Below are 19994 nucleotides of genomic sequence, written 5' to 3'. Positions count from 1 at the left end.
GCGCGTTTCCTGTCTCGGCGAGGGAGATGAGCCTCCGCCTCCGCCCCTTCGCGCCTCGAGCACCCGGTGTGAGGTGTTTGCTCCCTGAACGCTGCTTGTCGAGCAACAGCCCGAAAATAGATTGGAGTGTGAACGAGAGCTGTGCGCCGCCCTTTCCGGCCCTCCTTTTCTGTTTCATTTCCAGAAGCTTCAGCCGGGCTCCGGCCTCCGGATGCGTACGCAAGACTCATCTTGCCGACCAACAAACAACTAAAAACTCCATTTTTGATCAGTAGAGGAACCCTGAGGAGCTTGATAACGGAATAAAACAGAATACAAAATGGGTTTGTGAACTCCCACCAAGTTTCCGGAAGATAAATTCTATCAGAAACTATCGCCATAAACTATTGTACCATAAATCCAGATTATAAAATGCTACATTCGCGGTTATCCATGAAGTTTTTCTGTAGTCCTTCAAGGCGTGGATACTTTGACCCGATCTCGTCACATCTGACCAATAAAATTTCCGAACATGTCACAGTGGACCAATGAGACGATACGACTCGATAGATGCCGCCATCTCTGTGGTGCAACCCCGGTCTAAGATCATCAGCAATTAGGCCTCGTTTAACAACAAGAACGTCTGAGAAAGGTTTCAGGACACTGTGGAACCATAGCTGCATTTGGCATTGTCTGGGGGCAAAATAAGCATCGAATGATGTTCAAAGGGATCATGTGTAAGATTTAGACCGTTTTTCCTGGGCACCCTAACCCAACTAACCCTAACCCTAACCTTATATTTAAAACATACTGTTGCTCATGAAGAACACAATTATTTGCAAGTTTTTGACATTTATAATCATTTAATTTATTCCTTTTTAATGAAAAATGATCTAAATCTTACGCACGATCCCTTTAAGGTAGATAAAAGTATCTTTTTTAAAACCTTTACGGCAGTGGTGTCAAACAAATTTTTATTTTAGGCCGCATTGTAAAGATAGTTCCTGTCAGAGGGCCGGAATGACTGTGAATTCAAATACATTTTAAGTGTGTTGATCACACATTTACCAAGATTTGATATCAGAAGCCGGCAAAAACTGTTCAAAAGAGATTTGGAGAATAAGAAAATGTTTGTTTTTCTTCCCCCAAATTTTTAAAAGTTAAAGACAACTTGCAATTTTGGTATTTTAGTCAGAAACCTGAAGTCAAATCAGCATTTCAAGGGCCACAAAACGTGAGGCGGCGGGCCGGATCTGGCCCCCGGGCCTTGACTTTGACACCTGTGCTTTACGGCATATAGTCTGTTTAATATTTAGATATGACTATGATGTGCCCAATATGAGGTTTTGTGGCTAAATTTAACTGCAGTGGCTTCATCAGGTGGATTTTATAGTCCAGAACAACCTTTTTTTGTCACAAATTTGAATTCTGATTATCTGTTAGATTATTTTAATGGAAAATAAGTACCATGACTGAAAACTGGTGGATTTCCATGTGATCGAATTAGGGATGGATCGAATATGGGCCAGCCCCCTTTTTTTTTGTTTTTAAATCTGATGACTAAATAATACATTTTTATAACACATTTGTAGGTGTTGTTTCAAATTCAGGGCACATTTTATTTATTTCAGTTTCTGCTGAACATTCCGGACCTTTTATTTTCGTTTGAAATTTAAACACGTCTATTAATGTGAAATATTGGATTGCCTGGTTTATTAAAATTTGTTGGATCTCTTTTCTTGGTTAACGTTTTCAATTACTTTTACAAATCTGCTGGTGACTGGGAGGTCCTTGAACAGTTATTAGAATTTTACACCAAAGATGAACTGTACATTAAAGTCTTTCCAAATCTAATATCAATAAATTTATGCTTAAAGCTATTTAACTTAATAAGTCATTTGAATTAGTCAAAAAAAAATGACGCCAATATTTTCCCTTTTTGCTGATGATTATTGGTTGTAAATATCAAGTTATTGGCCTCCTTGACGACTAATAACTGGTATCAATATTCAGCTCAGATCTAATATTCAGTCTAGATCTAATCAATGCTCTCCTAGTTAAATCCTCAAGTTAATAAATATGTTTGATGTGATGCACACAGACGGGTGATTTGTAAGCTGATTTCAAGAAGGGAACTGCAATCTTCCTTGATTGGTATTCTTGTCTCACTGTCAATTCTGGCACTCAAAACAGCTATCTGGTGCTGGGCGCAATTTTTTTTTTTAATATTCTTGGCGGGAGTAGTGAGTGTTAGGAAACTCACAGTGCATAAACATGCAATAAAGCAAAATGAGCATAAACGATAGCTGTTAGCCAAACGATGGTTAGCATTAGCGCTACATGGCTATTATTATTGCTCCTCCTGCGCCTCACTAAAAATGAGGGTTGCGTTTGCATAAGAGTGGAAAAGACATGCGAAATAAACTGAAATGTACAAAACGGACTGTTTGTTTTCAATCTGTTCCATCCCTAAATTGTGTGTGCTTGTGAGCGTCAACTCCCATAGCAGTGAAAAAGTTAAATTTTACATTTATCACGTTCAAAAAAAAACAAACAAAAAAAAAGCGTAATGTTTTTCACTATTTTCACAATTTTTTCAATTTTTTTCAATTTCCTCCTCAAGAAATACTAAATTAAGGTAGAAATTACGACAAGGGCTAAACAACACTCTTGCTCATGCTAACAGTCATTTTAGGGCTTCCATTCCCCAACACTAAAAACGGGCGAAGAAAGTAAGCTGTCTCCGTCTTCTATCGGAACTCGAAGCGATGATGGATAGGCGAGGCTGCGCACTTTCGTCAATGTCAAAACAAAGGCTAAAAATACAGGATTGCTGGGCGTAATGAAGAACATCACATCGCAGAACAACTCTGAATCCAGATGACTAATTATATAGTATGATAAGAAGCAGGGCTATTTTCTTATACTGGGCCAGAATCTGACGCGCGGTGGTCAGGTTATCCAAGGTTGGTAGCGATGCTGATGTTTGAATATTGTTGCCGGGCAACCTGCCCCGCCTCCTTTTAGATTTGACTCATTAGATTCTTGACAGGACATGTCTTCCTTTGAACAACCATGCAAGAAGCGTTAAACATAATTGCGAGAGAAACGCAGCATACGCCCAAAATTGCCTCGCAAGTGCGTTCTAAATAGAATCGAACCACTTGTAGTGATTCATCGAGGGTGTGAAATGATCCGCTTTTATCTTTCACAACAGGCATGTGCTAAGAGCATCAAGTGCACTTCCTCTGTGTGCCTCTCCAGGTGCGCCAAATGGCGGACGCGTGCACGTTTTTGCTGATCTACATGCAGGGTCCAATTTCAGAGCAATATAGCAACGGCCAAATACGGGATTGCGTTTGCCTCGGGAGGACTGCTCGCTTCTCTTTTAACTTGCAAGCATGGCCTGATAGGAATATCTCACGTGGGGTAATTTAAGTGGCAGCGGCATCTTCAATTGAATCCTCCTGGTTGGTTAAGAAATGTAGCAATGAGTGAAATAACAAATAAAAGGCCTTAAAAAGAATCATCTTTTGCAGCAAGTCTAAGCGGGCGAATGAAAACCTCAATCATTTCTCTCGCCATTGTGTTTGTTACAAAAGTAAATGCTTTCCATTCAAGTGTCAGCTTTGAGAAGGTCCCACACAAAGGTCAAGGTTCCTACCTGAGGGGTAGCGTTCAATGACGGGCTGGTTGTCCACCTGCAGCGTGGCGTTCCCACCGCTGCGCGTGAAGCGCACCACGTGGTACTTGCCGTCGCTCACCATCACCGCGCTCTCCTCGATGGCGATGTCGTCCGTTCCCACGTTGAAGATCACCCCGATCCTGCCCCTCTCCTGCGGGAGCAGGAGAACAAATCTAAGAATGTCCCGATAAAACGAAATCACTTGGTTTCTGCGGATAACTGTGCTTTTTAATGTCGTGACAGGAGCTATCTAGATTTCTTTTCAAATTAAAAGCAAATTTACTGAAACATGAAACAACGTGTTTTGTGAGGTTTTAGATAAGTACATGATTTTAAAAATGTTGTCTGTTCCGATACAGATATGATTCGATATTAGCAATAAAGATGAATTATTTTATTTCGATACTTGATCAAGTGATATTCAAACAAAGAATGATAGTTAGCAACTCTAGAAATGAGAAAATATGACTCATTCAGTCCAAACGTTCCGGGTTACTGTACAATAAATTCAACCTCGAACATGAGAATGACCACATTTGAGTGATGTACAAAAAGCATCTTGAGACATAACTGTAATTAAAAAAAGGTGATTTTGAATATAAACTAACAGAAAGGTGCTAATACTAGATTGATATTCAATATCAATATCAAGTCGGGACTCCCAGAAACAAAACAGAGATTTCACACAGTCAGGTGACTTTGGATTAGGTTCTCCTTCGTCTACTCAAGAAATGATATCAATTGTCTTCAAGGCCTCGCTGCGATCACAAAGCAGGAAAAATCGGATTAGCAGCTCGAATCAGAAACTCTCAAGTCCGCCAAGTGATGGAATCGGATTTATTCCTTCCAAACACCGTCGAGAGACCAGAGCGGACTTGTTGAGACCCCGCGTATTCATCAGGCGACTGACCCTCACCCTCCTCCGACCATTTGTTAGCAAACGCCCCCTCATACAATCCCATCTCCTCATCATTTCCTGTTGCGAGTCGGACCTTGGGTCAAAGCCATTTACGGGGCCGCAGGAGCGGAACAGCATCTCTGTTGCACGGGCGTAATGATTATGAGCAATATAAGCGCACTTTTCAAAGCGTAAGGTCAAGCTCATTTGCAAATGGGGTCGTCCTCCGGAAGGAATCCAACATCATCCTCTCCACGCACCGCGTACATGTTCGTTTGCCGCCTTGGCTATCCTCGTATTCAAAGGTGAATTATACGCGGTTCCCTTGCAGCGGTTTGCCATTCTTCACGGCTTATTAGCTATTTTTAAAGAAACGAGGAATAAAGCAGCGTGATGTTAACAGAACCGTAATGAGCAAGTTAATTGAGTAAATAAGCGCAGAGGCTGTACAGTAAGTTAATGGGCAGTAACATCACAGTTGGAATTACGGGCATCCTAATCCCCATTTGGTGCGAAAAGTGTTCACGGAGTATTATTCCGCCAAGGACAACGTATTCAGGAAATTCAATGGCAGTTTTTCATTTTATGGATCCGCTTAAGAGGTCAGCTGAAGCTGGGACTCGTGCCAACACATCCGCTGAATGCCTTAGTGGAATCTATGAAAAAGAGCTCAAGGGCTTCTCAGGCATTTTCTTGGTCAAATAAGAAAAGGAGGAGGGAGAAAATATCAACACTGCTTTTCAGCGCTCTTAGACTTGGAGCACAGGAATCCCAGTGGGTCATTGGATCTTCTGGATCAATGATTGCTGGTCTTTACAGCTTGGGGATCAGGAGAGGCAAATTTTCACAATATTTGAGAATCTTGATTTTCTCGACCTCCACCAACTGGTAGAAATGTTCTACGGGGTTTTTCATAGGTGATTTGGCCTGAGACCTTCTTGTGACTGGCTCAGAGTTAGACCTTAGGTCGGAGGTCGGCAACCCGCGGCTCTTTCGTCCTTATGTTGCCGCTCTCCGTGGTTTGGGAAAATAAATATTGCTTGGTTCAGATGGACTATGTGGACGGCGTAACAAGCGACACATTTGAATTGCAGTCAATGAAGTGATTGGGTGCAAGGGCGACATCTATAGGACATGTTTGGTGCAAACAATCAATCAAATTTTATTTTTATCGCCCTGAATGCTCAAGTCTCAAAGGGCTTCACAGGTGAAAAGAGTTCATGTCGAGACTTCTTTCGAAAAAAGAAATCAAACAGAGACATCTTTTCCGTGTAAGTAAACAACAGCATCCCCAGTCAAAGCTCCCAGAAGGGGAAGGAAACTCCAAAACCACAAATTGGGGAAAATCAGAAACCTTCAAAAGGGACCACAGGTGGGAGGAGCCCCCTTCCAGGCCCACAGGTTGCAGTGGATGCTGCATGTACCAAATACAGACAAATACAAATACACAATATGGATTACAAAAAACATATTGTGAAATGTAGTGCAATGACATCTTCAAAGCCATTGGGCAATGGAACACGAAACGTGACGAGAGACAGCCCATCAGTTTTGGGAAGGTAAAAATAGGAAACGGGAACATAGCAAAAAAAGCGCGTATTTTTCAAAGTTACATAGAACATTAAAGAATGAAGTGCTTGAAGAATTCTTAACACAAAATAAATTTCATCTTAATGGCCCTGCGTGTGAAAAAGGATGGAGTCAGAAACGTTGGGTCAGTCTGCTCGTTCTTTTCTTGAAACCAAGACGGTAATAACCTTGGCTAACACGAACATCGCTAAAAGCCGACTGACACAGAGAACGTAAACAACAGATTTTTCAAAACAAGATAACACAGGTAAGTAAACCAAACAAACTGGAGTGCTTGAAGAATTCTTAACTCTGACGAAATATCATCTGAATTCCCCTGTTTGTGAACCCGGATGGATTCAGACGTTGGTTCGGTCTGCTTGCTTCTTTTAATGGAAATAACGTGATACAACCTAGGTTAACAAAACCTGTTGAGATGAAATAATGTGCTGCTAAAAACAGATGAAATCATCAAAAAAAAAAATCTACCAAGAATAAATCATGGTTGTAATGACTTAGTAGGGTTAGGGATAGCAATGACTTGGTAGGGTTAGGTTAGTACTCCATCCACTCAGTACTAAGTCAACCTGTGGAGGTTTTGAGTTCATTCAGACACAGACGTCTTTGTGATGGTGCCGATTTTGATAGCGGGACGAGACAGTGACATGATCTATGAAGCACGCATTAAGCAGTAGACGTTGAATCAATTCTTCAACCGTTTGTTCCCAGGATTAAATCCTACCGAGACGACTCTCCATCCGGCATGCTTGACGGACACAAATGACCTCACTCCATGATGAGGGCTGACCGTCTCAAATGGCAAAGTGCTCCTCGCTTACAGACGGGAGCCACTTAATCAATAGACTTATGTTATAAACTTACCGCCCGCAGTCTCTCAACCCGTCCGATGTTGAAACTCGATACTGATCACATGACATGAATATGAATACTATCTGCAGTAGTGAGGCGCACTCATTCTAAATTCAATCCCAGCCATTGATGCTTTTCAGTTGTAAGAATGAAAACGATATATCGTAATTCCCCAAATAAAAGACACACATTTTTCTCCCCAAAAAGCCAAGTTTTGATGCGCGGATGAATATTTTAATATCGGCTATGGTTTTACTTTAAACAATGACCCTAATGGGATGGGCAAAAAGTCAGTTGGCAGAGTTATCAATTATGAGAAACTGGAGAAAAGCCAAAACTCTGAGTCAAACACGATCTTTTGCAAAACAGGGAGAGAGCACCAGGTCTTCGGGTGTCCTCCTCGTTTTATTCCAAAGATTACAAAGACGGCGGTTACAAGTTTCAAAATAATACCATATAAGGAATTGCTTATGTCTGTAGTTTGAGTGTGTGTGTGTATATTTGTGTGTTCGTGTGTGTGTGTGTGTGTGTGTGTGTGTGTGTGTGTGGGTTAAGAGGTGTGCAAGCAATGCATTGCATTTTTAACATATATACAGATATACAATTATTCCATCAGGCTATTAGCAGCTAATGTCAGTTGCAGCTAGTGTTATCTGAGGTTGTTACCACATTATTTTCAATAAAAGAAGCAAGCAGACTGAACCGACGTCCGAGGGCATCCTTGTCCACGCACAGGAATATTGCTAAAACGAAAAGGTTACGATGCCTCCAGCTGATTCAAATAAGAGCGACGAGATACGGAGCTGTGTGCATCGGTAAGAGAAATCGGAACTGCATTCCATTTTGACTCATTAATTGCAGTCTTTTGGCATATACACACAATCATAAACTTGGTGAAACACGAATGCTGCACAACTTATTTGTCTTTAAAATTAAGGGTGCGTCTTCGGGGGATTACGGTATATTACATGACGCAGGAATACCACGGGATCGTCTCTATTACCGCCTTTCACGCGAGGCGGCTTAGAACACCTTTGGCAGGAGAATTAATTCAATCCGCGTTATTAAAAGTGTAAATATCCGTCAAAGTCACTCTCCTGTCAGCTTTGTGGCAGATGAGCATTTGTGCATCGCAACATTAGCGTCCTTCCTGGCGCCAGTGGGGAGCGAGAGCGTTTGGAGTGGGCGGGTGTCGGGATATTACTCCAGTGGCAAGAGACCGCTTCTTTGAGATGGTCGACCGCTGTGTAAGCGTCTCAGCTACTTCTTAGTAACCATTAAATGAGCCGAAGGTGTCAGCTAATGCTGCATTCTTCAGCTAAATCTGTTTCAAGCGGAATTAAATGGAAAAGGAGTCATGTCGCTAGGGTCCTTCGGATTCTTTCTTGCATCTTTTCCATCAAATATGGTCAAATGTGACCTTGCGAAAAACATCGGTGAGGATGGAATTCCAATGAGAAGGCTTTTGTGGGTGTCCTCAGAGAGCTGTCAATGATTGTGCAAAACACTAAGAGGAAGGTGGGGATGGGAAAGTGAAAAGATCCAAGGGTTGGATAGAAACATGTTGTGATTAAAAGATGTTCAGAAACCTTGATGATCCTTCAGAGTTTTTTTTTTGGTGCTTTGGGAGAACAGCGCCTCCTGGGGGCGTTGGGATTTCTTATTGGCTCTCAATAAGGAGTTTGCAAGGACAAAAGAATAAATACCAGTATTCGGATTTAATTGAATCCTGCTTCCGCTTTTGAAAGGATGTGATTTTCTACGGCTAATTAAATCTGACTGGGTGCCAAAACAGGTCAATTAGGAAAGTAACTAACTGAGAAGGAGATTGTTAAATCTAAAAAACACAAAATTATCGACCTTACTTTGTGCACTCTACGAAAGGAGGTCTACCTTACTGATTCTCAAATGGGTGGGGGGGTACAGTACATGTACCCCTGCAGGTACGTGTCTCCTCGGCATAGGTGAGATTTTAACAGGGTTTCTGCAGGTATCAGCAAATATATATATATATATATATATATATATATATATATATATATATATATATATATATATATATATATATATATATATACAGTCGGCCCCCGGCTTACGAGCACCCTGATTTACGAACAATTCGCCTTACGAGCGTGGATCAGGGAGATTTTTGTCCTCCGCTTACGAACAAACCTCTCGCCTTACGAGCAATTCGACATGCCGGCCATTGAGTATGTAGAAATGTTCTCGTTTAATTGCGTCGATACAATCAACAATAGCGTCATCATCAATCATCAGTAGATACTTGTGGCAATAACGTGAACGCTATTGGTCTTATAACGTCACACTGACTGTCTCACTCGCGGTGTCTAAATATAATTACCATTTAAGTGTAGTGTTTGTACAGCTAAAGGGAAAAACAGCTGACATGAAATTAAATGTGCCGATTGCAGGACAAAGAATTGTCATTGGTTTAAATGTGTGTTTTTTTTAAAATTAATTGTCAATATATTCCAACCGTTTAAAAAAAAAGTGCGAATAATTATCAGTCAGTCACGGAGATGCGAATATGCTATTGGTCGATTAAGGTCACCCGGTCTCACTCACGGAGATGCTATTGGCCGGCGTCAAACGTCAATCACAGAAATGCCGATATGCTATTGGCCGAACGCCTTTATCTAGCTTGATGGGACAGGATGGAAGGAAGGAGAGAAAATTAGTGAGAAACGGAATGTTGTGAAGACTTTGCAAACTTTATCTGTTAGACATAGCTTCTAAAATTACTAGCAGCGGTAAAGAAAGAAATAAGAGGATGATGTTTTAGTATCTGCGTGATTTGCACCCTGACTGAAAGAGTTACTGTAACACTGTAAAACCAATAGCATATTTATTACCGTGTTAATTTTGAGCGTTGGACTCTGCCCCCCTCTGCTTACACCCAGCTCAAGTCTCGTCGTTTCAAAGGTAAAAGCTATATATCCATTGTATTTATTATATAATGCAAGTGTACAGCAGATTATGTCACTCAATTTTAATATATGTATACAGTGTGTCGTTTTTACCTAAGGCTTCGGCGCGCGTTGCACGCATTCACGAATTAACATGGGTTTGGATTGCCCGCTATACGAGCAATTCGAGATACGAGCGTAGCCGCTGAACGGATTAAGTTCGTAACCCGGGGGCCCACTGTATATATATATATATATTTTTTTTTTTTCAAAATGAGAGCAAATTATTTGGAAGCAGAAATAAAAGAGATAAGACACATAAAGAAGTATTAGGAGCCACAAAACTTTTTGGACATATAAAGTGAGGATACCGGCGCATATAAAAATAACAAAATGTCAAAGACATCTTGTTTATGGAATTAAAAGTGAAATTATCTAACCTTTAATTATTTCACTTAATAAAATGTATTTCTCTCACATTTTTGTGATTTGAAATATTTGCATTACTAATCAAAAGTTTGCAAATGCCTTCAATTCAGACTATACGAACACATTAAGAGGTCCAAGAATTCCAGAAATCATTCCAGTCATAAAACATTATCCACATCATAAAGCTGAGAAACAAACAAAAAAAAAAATTGAAGACCTGCAAAGCTATCATCTTGGCAAAAATTTGCCTACCTTGAGGAATCTAAAACATATTTTGGTTTGAATAAAATGTTTTAACTTTAATAAGTTATTCCTTGCTGCACAGTTCAGATGACTTGAGTAATCATTTAAGAAATCATTATGTGTAAATATTTGTCCACAGAAAAATATTCAACTTAAAGTGTCCTCTTGGGATGATAGTAGAGATGTGGTCACAGAAATAAATCATTAACTTGACAGGTAACGAGTGGAGGCACATGACAAGTTGGGTCGTACCATGAATGAAATTGAATAACCTCCTGAACATAAAATGAGTGTTATGAACACATATCTTCCTGAAACATTGAATTAATTCAATAATTATCTTCAAAGGACTTTTGCATGTTTATTTGTTTTCTCGAGAACCCCCTGAAGTCCCCTCAAGTACCCCCAGGGGTACTAGTACCCCTCGTTTGAGAAGCACCGGGTTATCTTATGCGGCGACGTAGCTCTTTGATTTAACGCTATTCTTAGTTGGGGATTAATTTTGATGTCAGACGTGGCAACTGCACTCACTGAACCTGATGTCTTAGCGCCGTATCGTCGCTCCGCATCTCCTCCGCGAGGGTAATACTGGCCCCGGTTTGTCTTATCATCCTGTCAGTATGCATGCCTTGCAGCGGCACAACAGCTGCGGCATCAGCTGCCGGCAGAACAGTATGGGGCTAATCTTCCGTTCCGCAACTGCGGCTTTACGTAAGAAAGCAAAGGCGACGGCCGCGCGGCCTCGTCGGCACCGTCACCTGATGTCTCGTGACGGGAAAACGATGATGTCCCCCTGCCGAGAATAAAGACGAAGAAGAGCAAATGATCTCTGGCGCTCTCCGTTTTTCAAGGCAGACGACTCATTTGTATTTGTTTGCGAGCCGGGCTGGTCACCTTGACGCTGCCCGACATCTCCACATCTTAATAGCGTTTTATCCATCTGCCTGCCTTCCATCGTACTGCGCAAAAGAGCTTCACACACTCTCCTATAAGCGAACGAAAAAAACAGAACCCAAACAGATTTATTAAACTATGTAGAGATATTAATCGTATTTAAAGCCCTTGTGCGGTATTTTGACCATTTTGGGTCATTTTCTTCCATATCATTCTTGAAGCATTTAACACAGTGATGGCACATTCCTGCTATTGAGATAACTAAGCGGTCGTGCCATGTTGAACTTTGACATGTTCTGGGTGAAATTTCAGCTTCCTAGTGTCTTCTTTTAATGTTTTTCCTTTGAGGTGAAATGCCTTTAAAGGGATAGTGTGTAAGATTTAGAGAGTTTTTTATTACAGACAGCAGGAGGTGCTGCAGGTGCTGCATTTACCATTGTTCGTAGCTATAACAAACATGGCCGCCTCCGGAGAAGTGCCACCCCCCATGTAATATAATTTTATGATAACTAGACCTATGATGATATTTAAAACATACTGTTGGCCATTAAGAACACATTCATTGGCAAGTTTTTTAAATTTACAATCATTTAATTTATTCCTTTTTAATGAAAAACGATCTCAATCTTACACACTGTCCCTTTAAAGTAGAGATCAAAGGATTGGACAAAATTCTACAAATGTGGTAGTCGGCTACGTTACAGTATACGCTGGAAAATTGTGTTATATTACGTGTATTATATATCATTATACTATAAATATATGTACTCTTACCCCCATTTAACTTTTTCAATCCCAAGGACGTAATTTTACGTTTTTTTTTACGAGGCCAGGGATACAATCTCAGGTATTTATTATTTTTTCTTCAAAATGTTTTAAATGTTTGGCTAAAGGTGAATCTAAAAACGGCTGTACTAAATGACAAGTATCAATTACCTATGGTAGTCAAGTACTGAAGTAACTGATGAATTTATACCGCATATTATCAATTACTTTAGGTACATTAGTTGGACATTAAGTACAAAAGTAATTGATTACCTTTAGTACTTTCAAAAGTGATCTATTAAATTAATACTTGAGTGCCTATGGTAATTATTTACTTAAGGTACTCGAGAACCTAAAGGAACTGATTACTTTAGTACTTATTATCTAAATTAATTGATGACCTAAATGAATTGATGACCTAAACCGCATATTATCAATTACTTTAGGTACATTAGTTGGACATTAAGTACAAAAGTAATTGATTACCTTTAGTACTTTCAAAAGTGATCTATTAAATTAATACTTGATTGCCTATGGTAATTATTTACTTAAGGTACTCGAGAACCTAAAGGAACTGATTACTTTAGTACTTATTATCTAAATTAATTGATGACCTAAATGAATTGATACAATATTCATATACATACAATCATTTTTAGACACTTTTTTAGCCAAACTCTTAAAAGAAATTGAAGAAAAAAAATGTTATTTTTACGATTTTTTTTAGGTTTAGTGCACCTCATAGCGGGCATCCGTGGAAACGTGGTGCAGTTCTACAATGGTAGAAACAGTGATACGGTATCACTAGCGCTTGCAAAGTTGACTCGACAAGTTGCCTCTTTGAAAATCATTACTGTAATTCCCCAACTATAAGACACACTTTTTTTCAAGACACAACACCTGAGTGTACTTGCGTGGACGTGATACGTGTCTAAAACTGGTTGGGCCAAATATAAGACAATTACGTGGAAAAAAACAACAAAAAAGCACTTGCTGACTTGAAGGTAATTTTGCGCAAAAACAAACAAACAAACAAAACCAAAACAAAAACACATTTTTGGTTGGCTTGTACAAAATAATCAATTTTTGGGGATTGTTTTTGCACCAAAACCCAGAAAGTTTGAGTCACACCAACCCAAATATTGGGTCACTCCTTTTTGAGCCATATTTTTTTATTTTTAACCCAACTTTTTATTGTATCCAATCAATCAGAGCGATGGCAGAGTGACTCCATCCTACATTCTTTTAATTCTGATCGTGTATTGATCACCGGCAAATGGGGTGGGTGTACCTATTATTATGAACGGTGGGAAAAATGTGTGAAAACAATCACAAGTAGTGACACACCGGAAAGATTAGACATGAAAGCAAACATGCCCCCCAGAGTCTTTTCTTTATCATCTTCATAATCCCATGTAATTAATTTGCTGTTCAAAACTACTCAACAGCCTCGCCGCGCATTCCCCAATTCCGTTTTTATTTGCGACCACCGCCAAGGGTCAATCTTCACATTACGTACAACAGCGCTCCCCGACCTTTTTATCACTACAGGGGGAAGGGGATTCCTTCAAAAATATACAGATGCAAAACAAAATGAATATAAAGTGCACATAAAATTTGGTTCTCTGGTTTATTCTGTTCACTTCCCTGAGCAGACTTACATTCCACATAATAGAGTAAATAATAAATGAGACAATGGTAAGCAATCAAAACAGTAAGGCTGGTAATGATTTTGCTCTTACTCATTTTGCTATACTCTGTAGGTGAAATTTTGGCACTCTATTGACCAAAACTAATCGAAGAGAATCTAGTCGTTTTTCAAAAAATATATATTTAAAAAAAGAAAAAAATCTTTCAGACTCAGATAATACATAAAATGGAAACAATTATTTTTACCCTTTACTAGTTCAGTGGTTCTCAAATGGCGGTACTTGAAGGAACTCCAGGGGGTACTTGATATTTTAAATAAAATGGAAAAAAAAACATGCAAAAATCCTTTAAAATAATAGTTGAATTAATCAAATGTTTCAGAAAATTATAAATTAATCAAAGAAAGTTTATGTTCAGTTGGTTATTCAATTTCATTATTTTAAAAACCCAGATTGTTCCCCAAACAAACGGTTCGACCCTACTTGTCCTGTGCCACCTCTCGTTACCTGTCAAGTTAATGACTATTATTGGGAACAGAGCTTTACTGTAATCCCAAAACAGGACGATTTATGTTTATTATTTTTCTGTGGACAAGTATTTATTTATTATAATTAATTTTTGGTAGCAGGTCTGACACTTTATGTTGATTTTTTTTTGTGGAAAAATATTTAATTCAAATTATTTCTTTTCGAGAACAGGTCTGACAACTTTGTTAATTTTTTTGGTTAAAAATGGATTAATATTGTCAATGACTTATTTTTGTGAACAGATCTCTACTGTAAACCCAAAAGAGGACAATTTATGTTTAATATTTTGTGGACAAGTAATTACTTATAATAATTTTTTTTTAGAGCATGGGTCCGACACTTGATTTTTTGTGGGCAAATATTTATTAAAAATTAAGTAAACAATTATTTTTGTGAACAGCTCTCTAGTGTAATCCCAAAAGAAGACACTTTATGTTTAACGTTTTCCTGTGGACAAATAATTATCTATAATTTTTTCTGAGAACAGGTCTGACATTTTTTGGTGATTACTTTGTTGCGGACAAATATTTATTAATAATTAAGTTATTTCTTATTGATAACGAATCCAAAATAGGACACTTTATGTTGATTATTTTTCGTGGACAAATCACAATTAAAGTTTGAAAGATTCTAAACGTTAACTGATGACATGTTGTAAGTCTTTTTATTTTTATTTTTTTACCCCAAAATGCTTTTCACTGGTTAAGAGGTACTTGGCTGAAACCCTTTTTCACAAGGGTGAAAAAATGTTGAGAAGTACTCTACAAGTTGATCCACGGACCCCTTCCTGGGCCGCAAACCGGTGATTGGGGACCGCTTACGCCACCTGTAATAATTACCCGCCATTCACTTCCCGTGTTTGCAACTTGCATTGCCGGTGCCCCCTGGGAGTCAACAGCAGATGATGAACAGGCTTTGATTGTATAAACACAGTGGCGCTATTTTGTTTTTGGGAGCGAGGCACATGTGGAGATAAAGCCCACTTCCTTGTCACATTTCATCTCCAGTTTGCACATAGCGTTTGGAAGAACGGTGAGGGAATAAAAAAACAAAACCAAAAAAACTTCAACCGGAGATTACTTCTTCATTCTTCTCTTTCCTTTTGATGTTTTTACACTTTGATGGCGTAACAGTGCATGTAGCTCAAGGTGAGATGCAATTTTTGAACTGGCTGAAATGGAAAGGATTGACTGCGACCTTTGCGGGAAATCAAGAGTAAAGTGTTTTCCGTCTCCGTTGTTTTCCGCCCCTTGCCTCATTTCCCTTCGCCCGCTCCATCTCCCCGTCCTGTCACTCCGCCGCCTAAACCAAAACAACGGCGCGCGTTCTTCGGAAACTTTCAAGACTTTTCCTCTCCGCCGTATGAGATCGGGACTTAATCGAAAGTCCGAGTGCTCGCATCAAAACATTTCACTCAAGGGGATGAGGATCGCGAAAGAGTTAGGAAGCTCGGAAGCTACCTCGCTACGGTGCAGATCGGTGGGGGGGAGCTAACGTTTGCAACCTGCTAAACTGAGCAAACACGGATAAGAAAAACAATGGCTGGCCGCCTGCCGTGTTGTCCTTTCATTTCTCCTGACAACATCACACCTCCGCACAGGGTGAGGGATAAATCTCATGACATCATTCCTTTAAGCTCTTTTCATCCATGACCTATTTACGATATGATGATTCTATGTAAATAAACTGCAGCTTAAGAAAAATATCTCTTTTTAATATTTTCCCAAACTCTTTGTAAAGGCTCTAGAGCCTTGAGTGATAAAATAACAATATTTGTAATTTCTGAGGAAATTGTGTTTGATGATTGAAATGTTGAATGAAATGTGCCGTTGGGAATGAATAGGGATTTTGTTTTTGTTCGAGGAAATCATATTCATGCCAATTCATGCTAATAGAAAGAAATTGCTTTCTGCCTAAATTTTAGGGTTACAAGTGATAACATTTGAAGTTACTTTGAAAATATGATATTTTTGAGCACTTTCTCAAAGTCTAGTGCGCCTCACGGTGGGCATTTGTGAAAACGCGGTGTAGTTTGACAGTGTTGGGACTACTGATACGGTATCACTAGTGCTTGCAGAGTTGACTCAACAAGCTGCATCCTTGAAAATAATTAGAGTATATTTATTTATTTATTTATTTTAACTCCTTGGCATTCACGAAGGATAAGGAAGATGTTCGTCTTAAAAATAACTTACCTTGCTGACAAAAATTAAAAAACATGAAAAATGATCTTTCATATTTATTTTATTCATCAGTCCGAAATGTACCAACTATTCAATTTTGTAATTATTAAAATAAAATAGCTTGTGTTCGCTGTTTTGAATATCGAAACACATTTTTACGCTCATGCTAATCACATCTGAAGTAATTACATTTGAAGACTGAAACGTTGAATAAATGTGCCATTGGGAATGATCGGGGTTTTTTTGTGTTTCAGAAAATCATATTTATATTCATGCTAATCGATAGAACTTACTTTCTATATAATTTTTAAGGTTACAAGTGGTAACATTTGAAGCTATTTTGTAAATATAATCTTTGTTTTTCAAGTCTAGTATGCCTCACAGTGGCCACTGCAGTTCGACAATATTAGGACTAGTGATATGGTATCACTAATGCTTGCAAATGTTGATTCAACAAGCTGCCTCCATAAAAATAATCAGATGGCAATCAGCGTTTTTCTTGTAAACTCCTTGGCATTCATGGAGGGTAAAAAAGATACCTGTCTTAAAAATAGAATAAAATAAAATCAAGCAGTAATTTTATTACTGTGATACTGTAACACAGTGATATGTTTTCTCATGTTTAGCATACCGTTGGAATCTAACGTGCCTGATCGAAACTCTGCAGGCCTGACACACATGATCAAGGGTGGCACCCCCCCCCCCCCAAAAAAAAAAAAAAACAAACAAAAAAAAAAAAAACTTAAGTCATGGAAATGTTTATCATGTTAGTGTTAATTAGCTGACTGTGCATGAGTGTCAATGTTATCACTTGACATAGATCACACTCGGGGGTAACACTGAAACTAATTTTGAATCGTGCGAAGGTGTCTAAAAAAATGGCAACGGAGAAGTACACAAAGAGACGAGAAAATTATGAGTGTCTCTCACTGGAAAAGAGCAACAAACTTTCCCTCCGCCAAGTTCATTAATCGCTTAATTAGAGAACATGAGGACGTTCACATTTGTTTGCCTTTCTCAGCCTGCATCTCCATGTCGAAGCCAGCGCTCATGTCATTAAGTGGTTCATTTGCATATTTCAACTCAACAATACAAATTAAGAAATTGGGCAGGCGCGGTCATCTCCAATCATTTGACAAATGAAATCTCGACCCGGCGCGGGGTCACATTGCTGCTATCAAAACAAAGATACGACGCCGATTGATTGTTTTTCTCATGCCACGACGAATGACTCAAAAGGTCTCCGTTTCTTCATTTTCATAATTGCAAAATCCCAATTAGCATACATAATAACCCAGCTGGCTCCTGTTGATTGTTATGGTCCGTCCCGTCTGCCGTCGCTCTCCCCTTTTGCGGCTTTGCGGCCTTCCTGCTCGACGCCCGCTTCGAGACGGATGACATCCTGTTCGGGTGTATAAATAACAGTGTTGCGCGGTTAATGGCTCTTCATGTGGCAGATAAATGTCCGCATTTATATTCATTGCGCTCTGTGCGGCTTTGTTTGCCCGCATGCGTCAACATGTGACGAGCGGCGGCGAGGATGCGCGACACCATCACAAAGGTATTACACCATGCCGCTGATAAAACGGGACGCGAAATTGCTTACAGTACATGTCATGGGCGGAAATATAAACGTGTGTGTGTGTGTGTGTGTGTGTGTGTGTGTGCGCTAATTCCCCTCTGTCAAACATGACACTGGAGAACACGATTTTTTCTAGGCAGGTCTGCTGTTTTTAACTCGTTTTTAGGTGTGGAATCTAAAATCGTTTTTCTCAATGACATCACAAATAGGTGGCAAACATAGGGCCCGTGGGCTGTATACGGCCCGCGGAGAGGTTTAACCCGGCCCGCGAGATGTTCTTCAAATGAACTCCTGAGCCATTTGCGCTAGCGACTTAATTCATATGGATTAGGAAATACGAGAAGCGGAACTGTTGATACCACATAAATTCCGGGAGCTGGCAGGTTTTCAAGAGTTGGGGAAGGCGGAATTGGTGTGTTGTAGAGGTGAATTTTTTTTTTATGTTTTAAAATGTGTATTTCATGAAGAAATGGGAAAACGATCATAGAAATTTTTCATTCATTTCATGCAATTTAACTCATTCAAGAATGGATCCTTGACGTCTATAGCCGTCATTGGCAGTGAATGAGTTTAATGTTCTTCTGCAAAATTGCAGCTTATCAGTTCTTACACTGCAAGTAATGCATTTTTATTCTTAAGGGACATATAGTGCAAAGTAGAGTTAACTCATTAATACATGCAATTTAACTAATTCATTGCCAACCCAGCAAAAAAAAGGATCCTTGACGTCTATAGTCGTCATTGGCAGTGAATGAGTTTAACGTTCCTCCGCAAAATGGCAGCTTGTCAGTTCTCACTCTGCAAGTAATGCATTTTTATTCTTCAATGTATAATGTATAATGAAAAGTAGAATTAACTTATTCATTGCCAAAACAGCAAAAATGGATTCTTGACATTTATGGCCGTCATTGGCAGTGAATGAGTTCAAGAAAAATGCTACTTGGGATATACATTTAGTTTCCTTCATTTATCTTTATTCATTGCTTTTCAAAAATATATTTTAGCTTTATTTATTTAATTATATTTTGCTTTTCAAAAGTATAGTTGACAAAGCAAAAATCTACAAGTAATTGCCAATGAATTTTTTAAGTTGGAGTTCTGAGTTCAAATCCAACTCGCGTCGGTCTTCCTGAGTGGAGTTTGCATGTTCTCCCCGTGCCTGTGTGGGTTCTCTCGACAAAGATATTGCTTAAATTCTGTTCTGAAATTCAAATAAAAAGCCCTAAATTTTCCCCAAAAAGGTTTTGTGGATTTATGTGATAAACCATCTAGAAAATGTTTTACACGGTTTACAAGGCTTCCTCGTTACATTCCCAAAAAATACAGTAACTGAAATCTACAAAGTAGTGATATCATTTGTTTTCATTTTCTTCTTGTTGCATTTTTTACTGAGTTAAAAAATACATACATTTGTAAAAATAATAACAAATGGTCATTTGACATAAAATGCTCATTGTGCCTATTTCCACACAATTCTCAAAAAAAATTCTAAACTGGGGATGGAAATTCCACTATTGATAGCACTGACCTATTGGGAGCTGTACGCACCTCTCACCACACTGCTTCAATGATAACTGCAAGAACAAGCCGCCAGGAGAAAAAAAAAGACGTACGAAAAAAAAAAAAACATGCAACAAACAGCAATTTTAGATTTGATCAGGGTAAAAATCTAACAACAGAATATGTTTTTCTCCAAATTGTTCCCCGGTGTCATCGCAGACACGCGCAGCAGACAAGGATCTTGAAGAGTTAATGGTCCAGGACTGCTCACTGTTCAGCCTCCAGGCTGCCAA

At 39.1% G+C, this 19994-nt stretch overlaps 1 protein-coding gene across 6 annotated transcripts in view; it reads right to left on the bottom strand.

The window, feature by feature from the left end:
• The window catches only part of nrxn2b (neurexin 2b), a 444830-nt gene that overhangs the window by 35126 nt on the left and 389710 nt on the right, over window positions 1–19994 (bottom strand). For all 6 annotated transcript variants that reach the window (XM_088405168.1, XM_088405575.1, XM_088405495.1 and 3 more), the window contains one exon: window positions 3644–3815. In XM_088405168.1, the coding sequence (XP_088261294.1) occupies window positions 3644–3815 (172 nt within the window). The remainder of the gene's footprint in view (window positions 1–3643; window positions 3816–19994) is intronic.

Source organism: Hippichthys cyanospilos, chromosome 1 (assembly GCF_059441005.1).
Source record: "Hippichthys cyanospilos isolate Australia breed blue-spotted pipefish chromosome 1, RoL_Hcya_1.0, whole genome shotgun sequence".
Taxonomy (NCBI): domain Eukaryota; kingdom Metazoa; phylum Chordata; class Actinopteri; order Syngnathiformes; family Syngnathidae; genus Hippichthys; species Hippichthys cyanospilos.
This window is presented reverse-complemented; position numbering and strand designations above follow the sequence as displayed.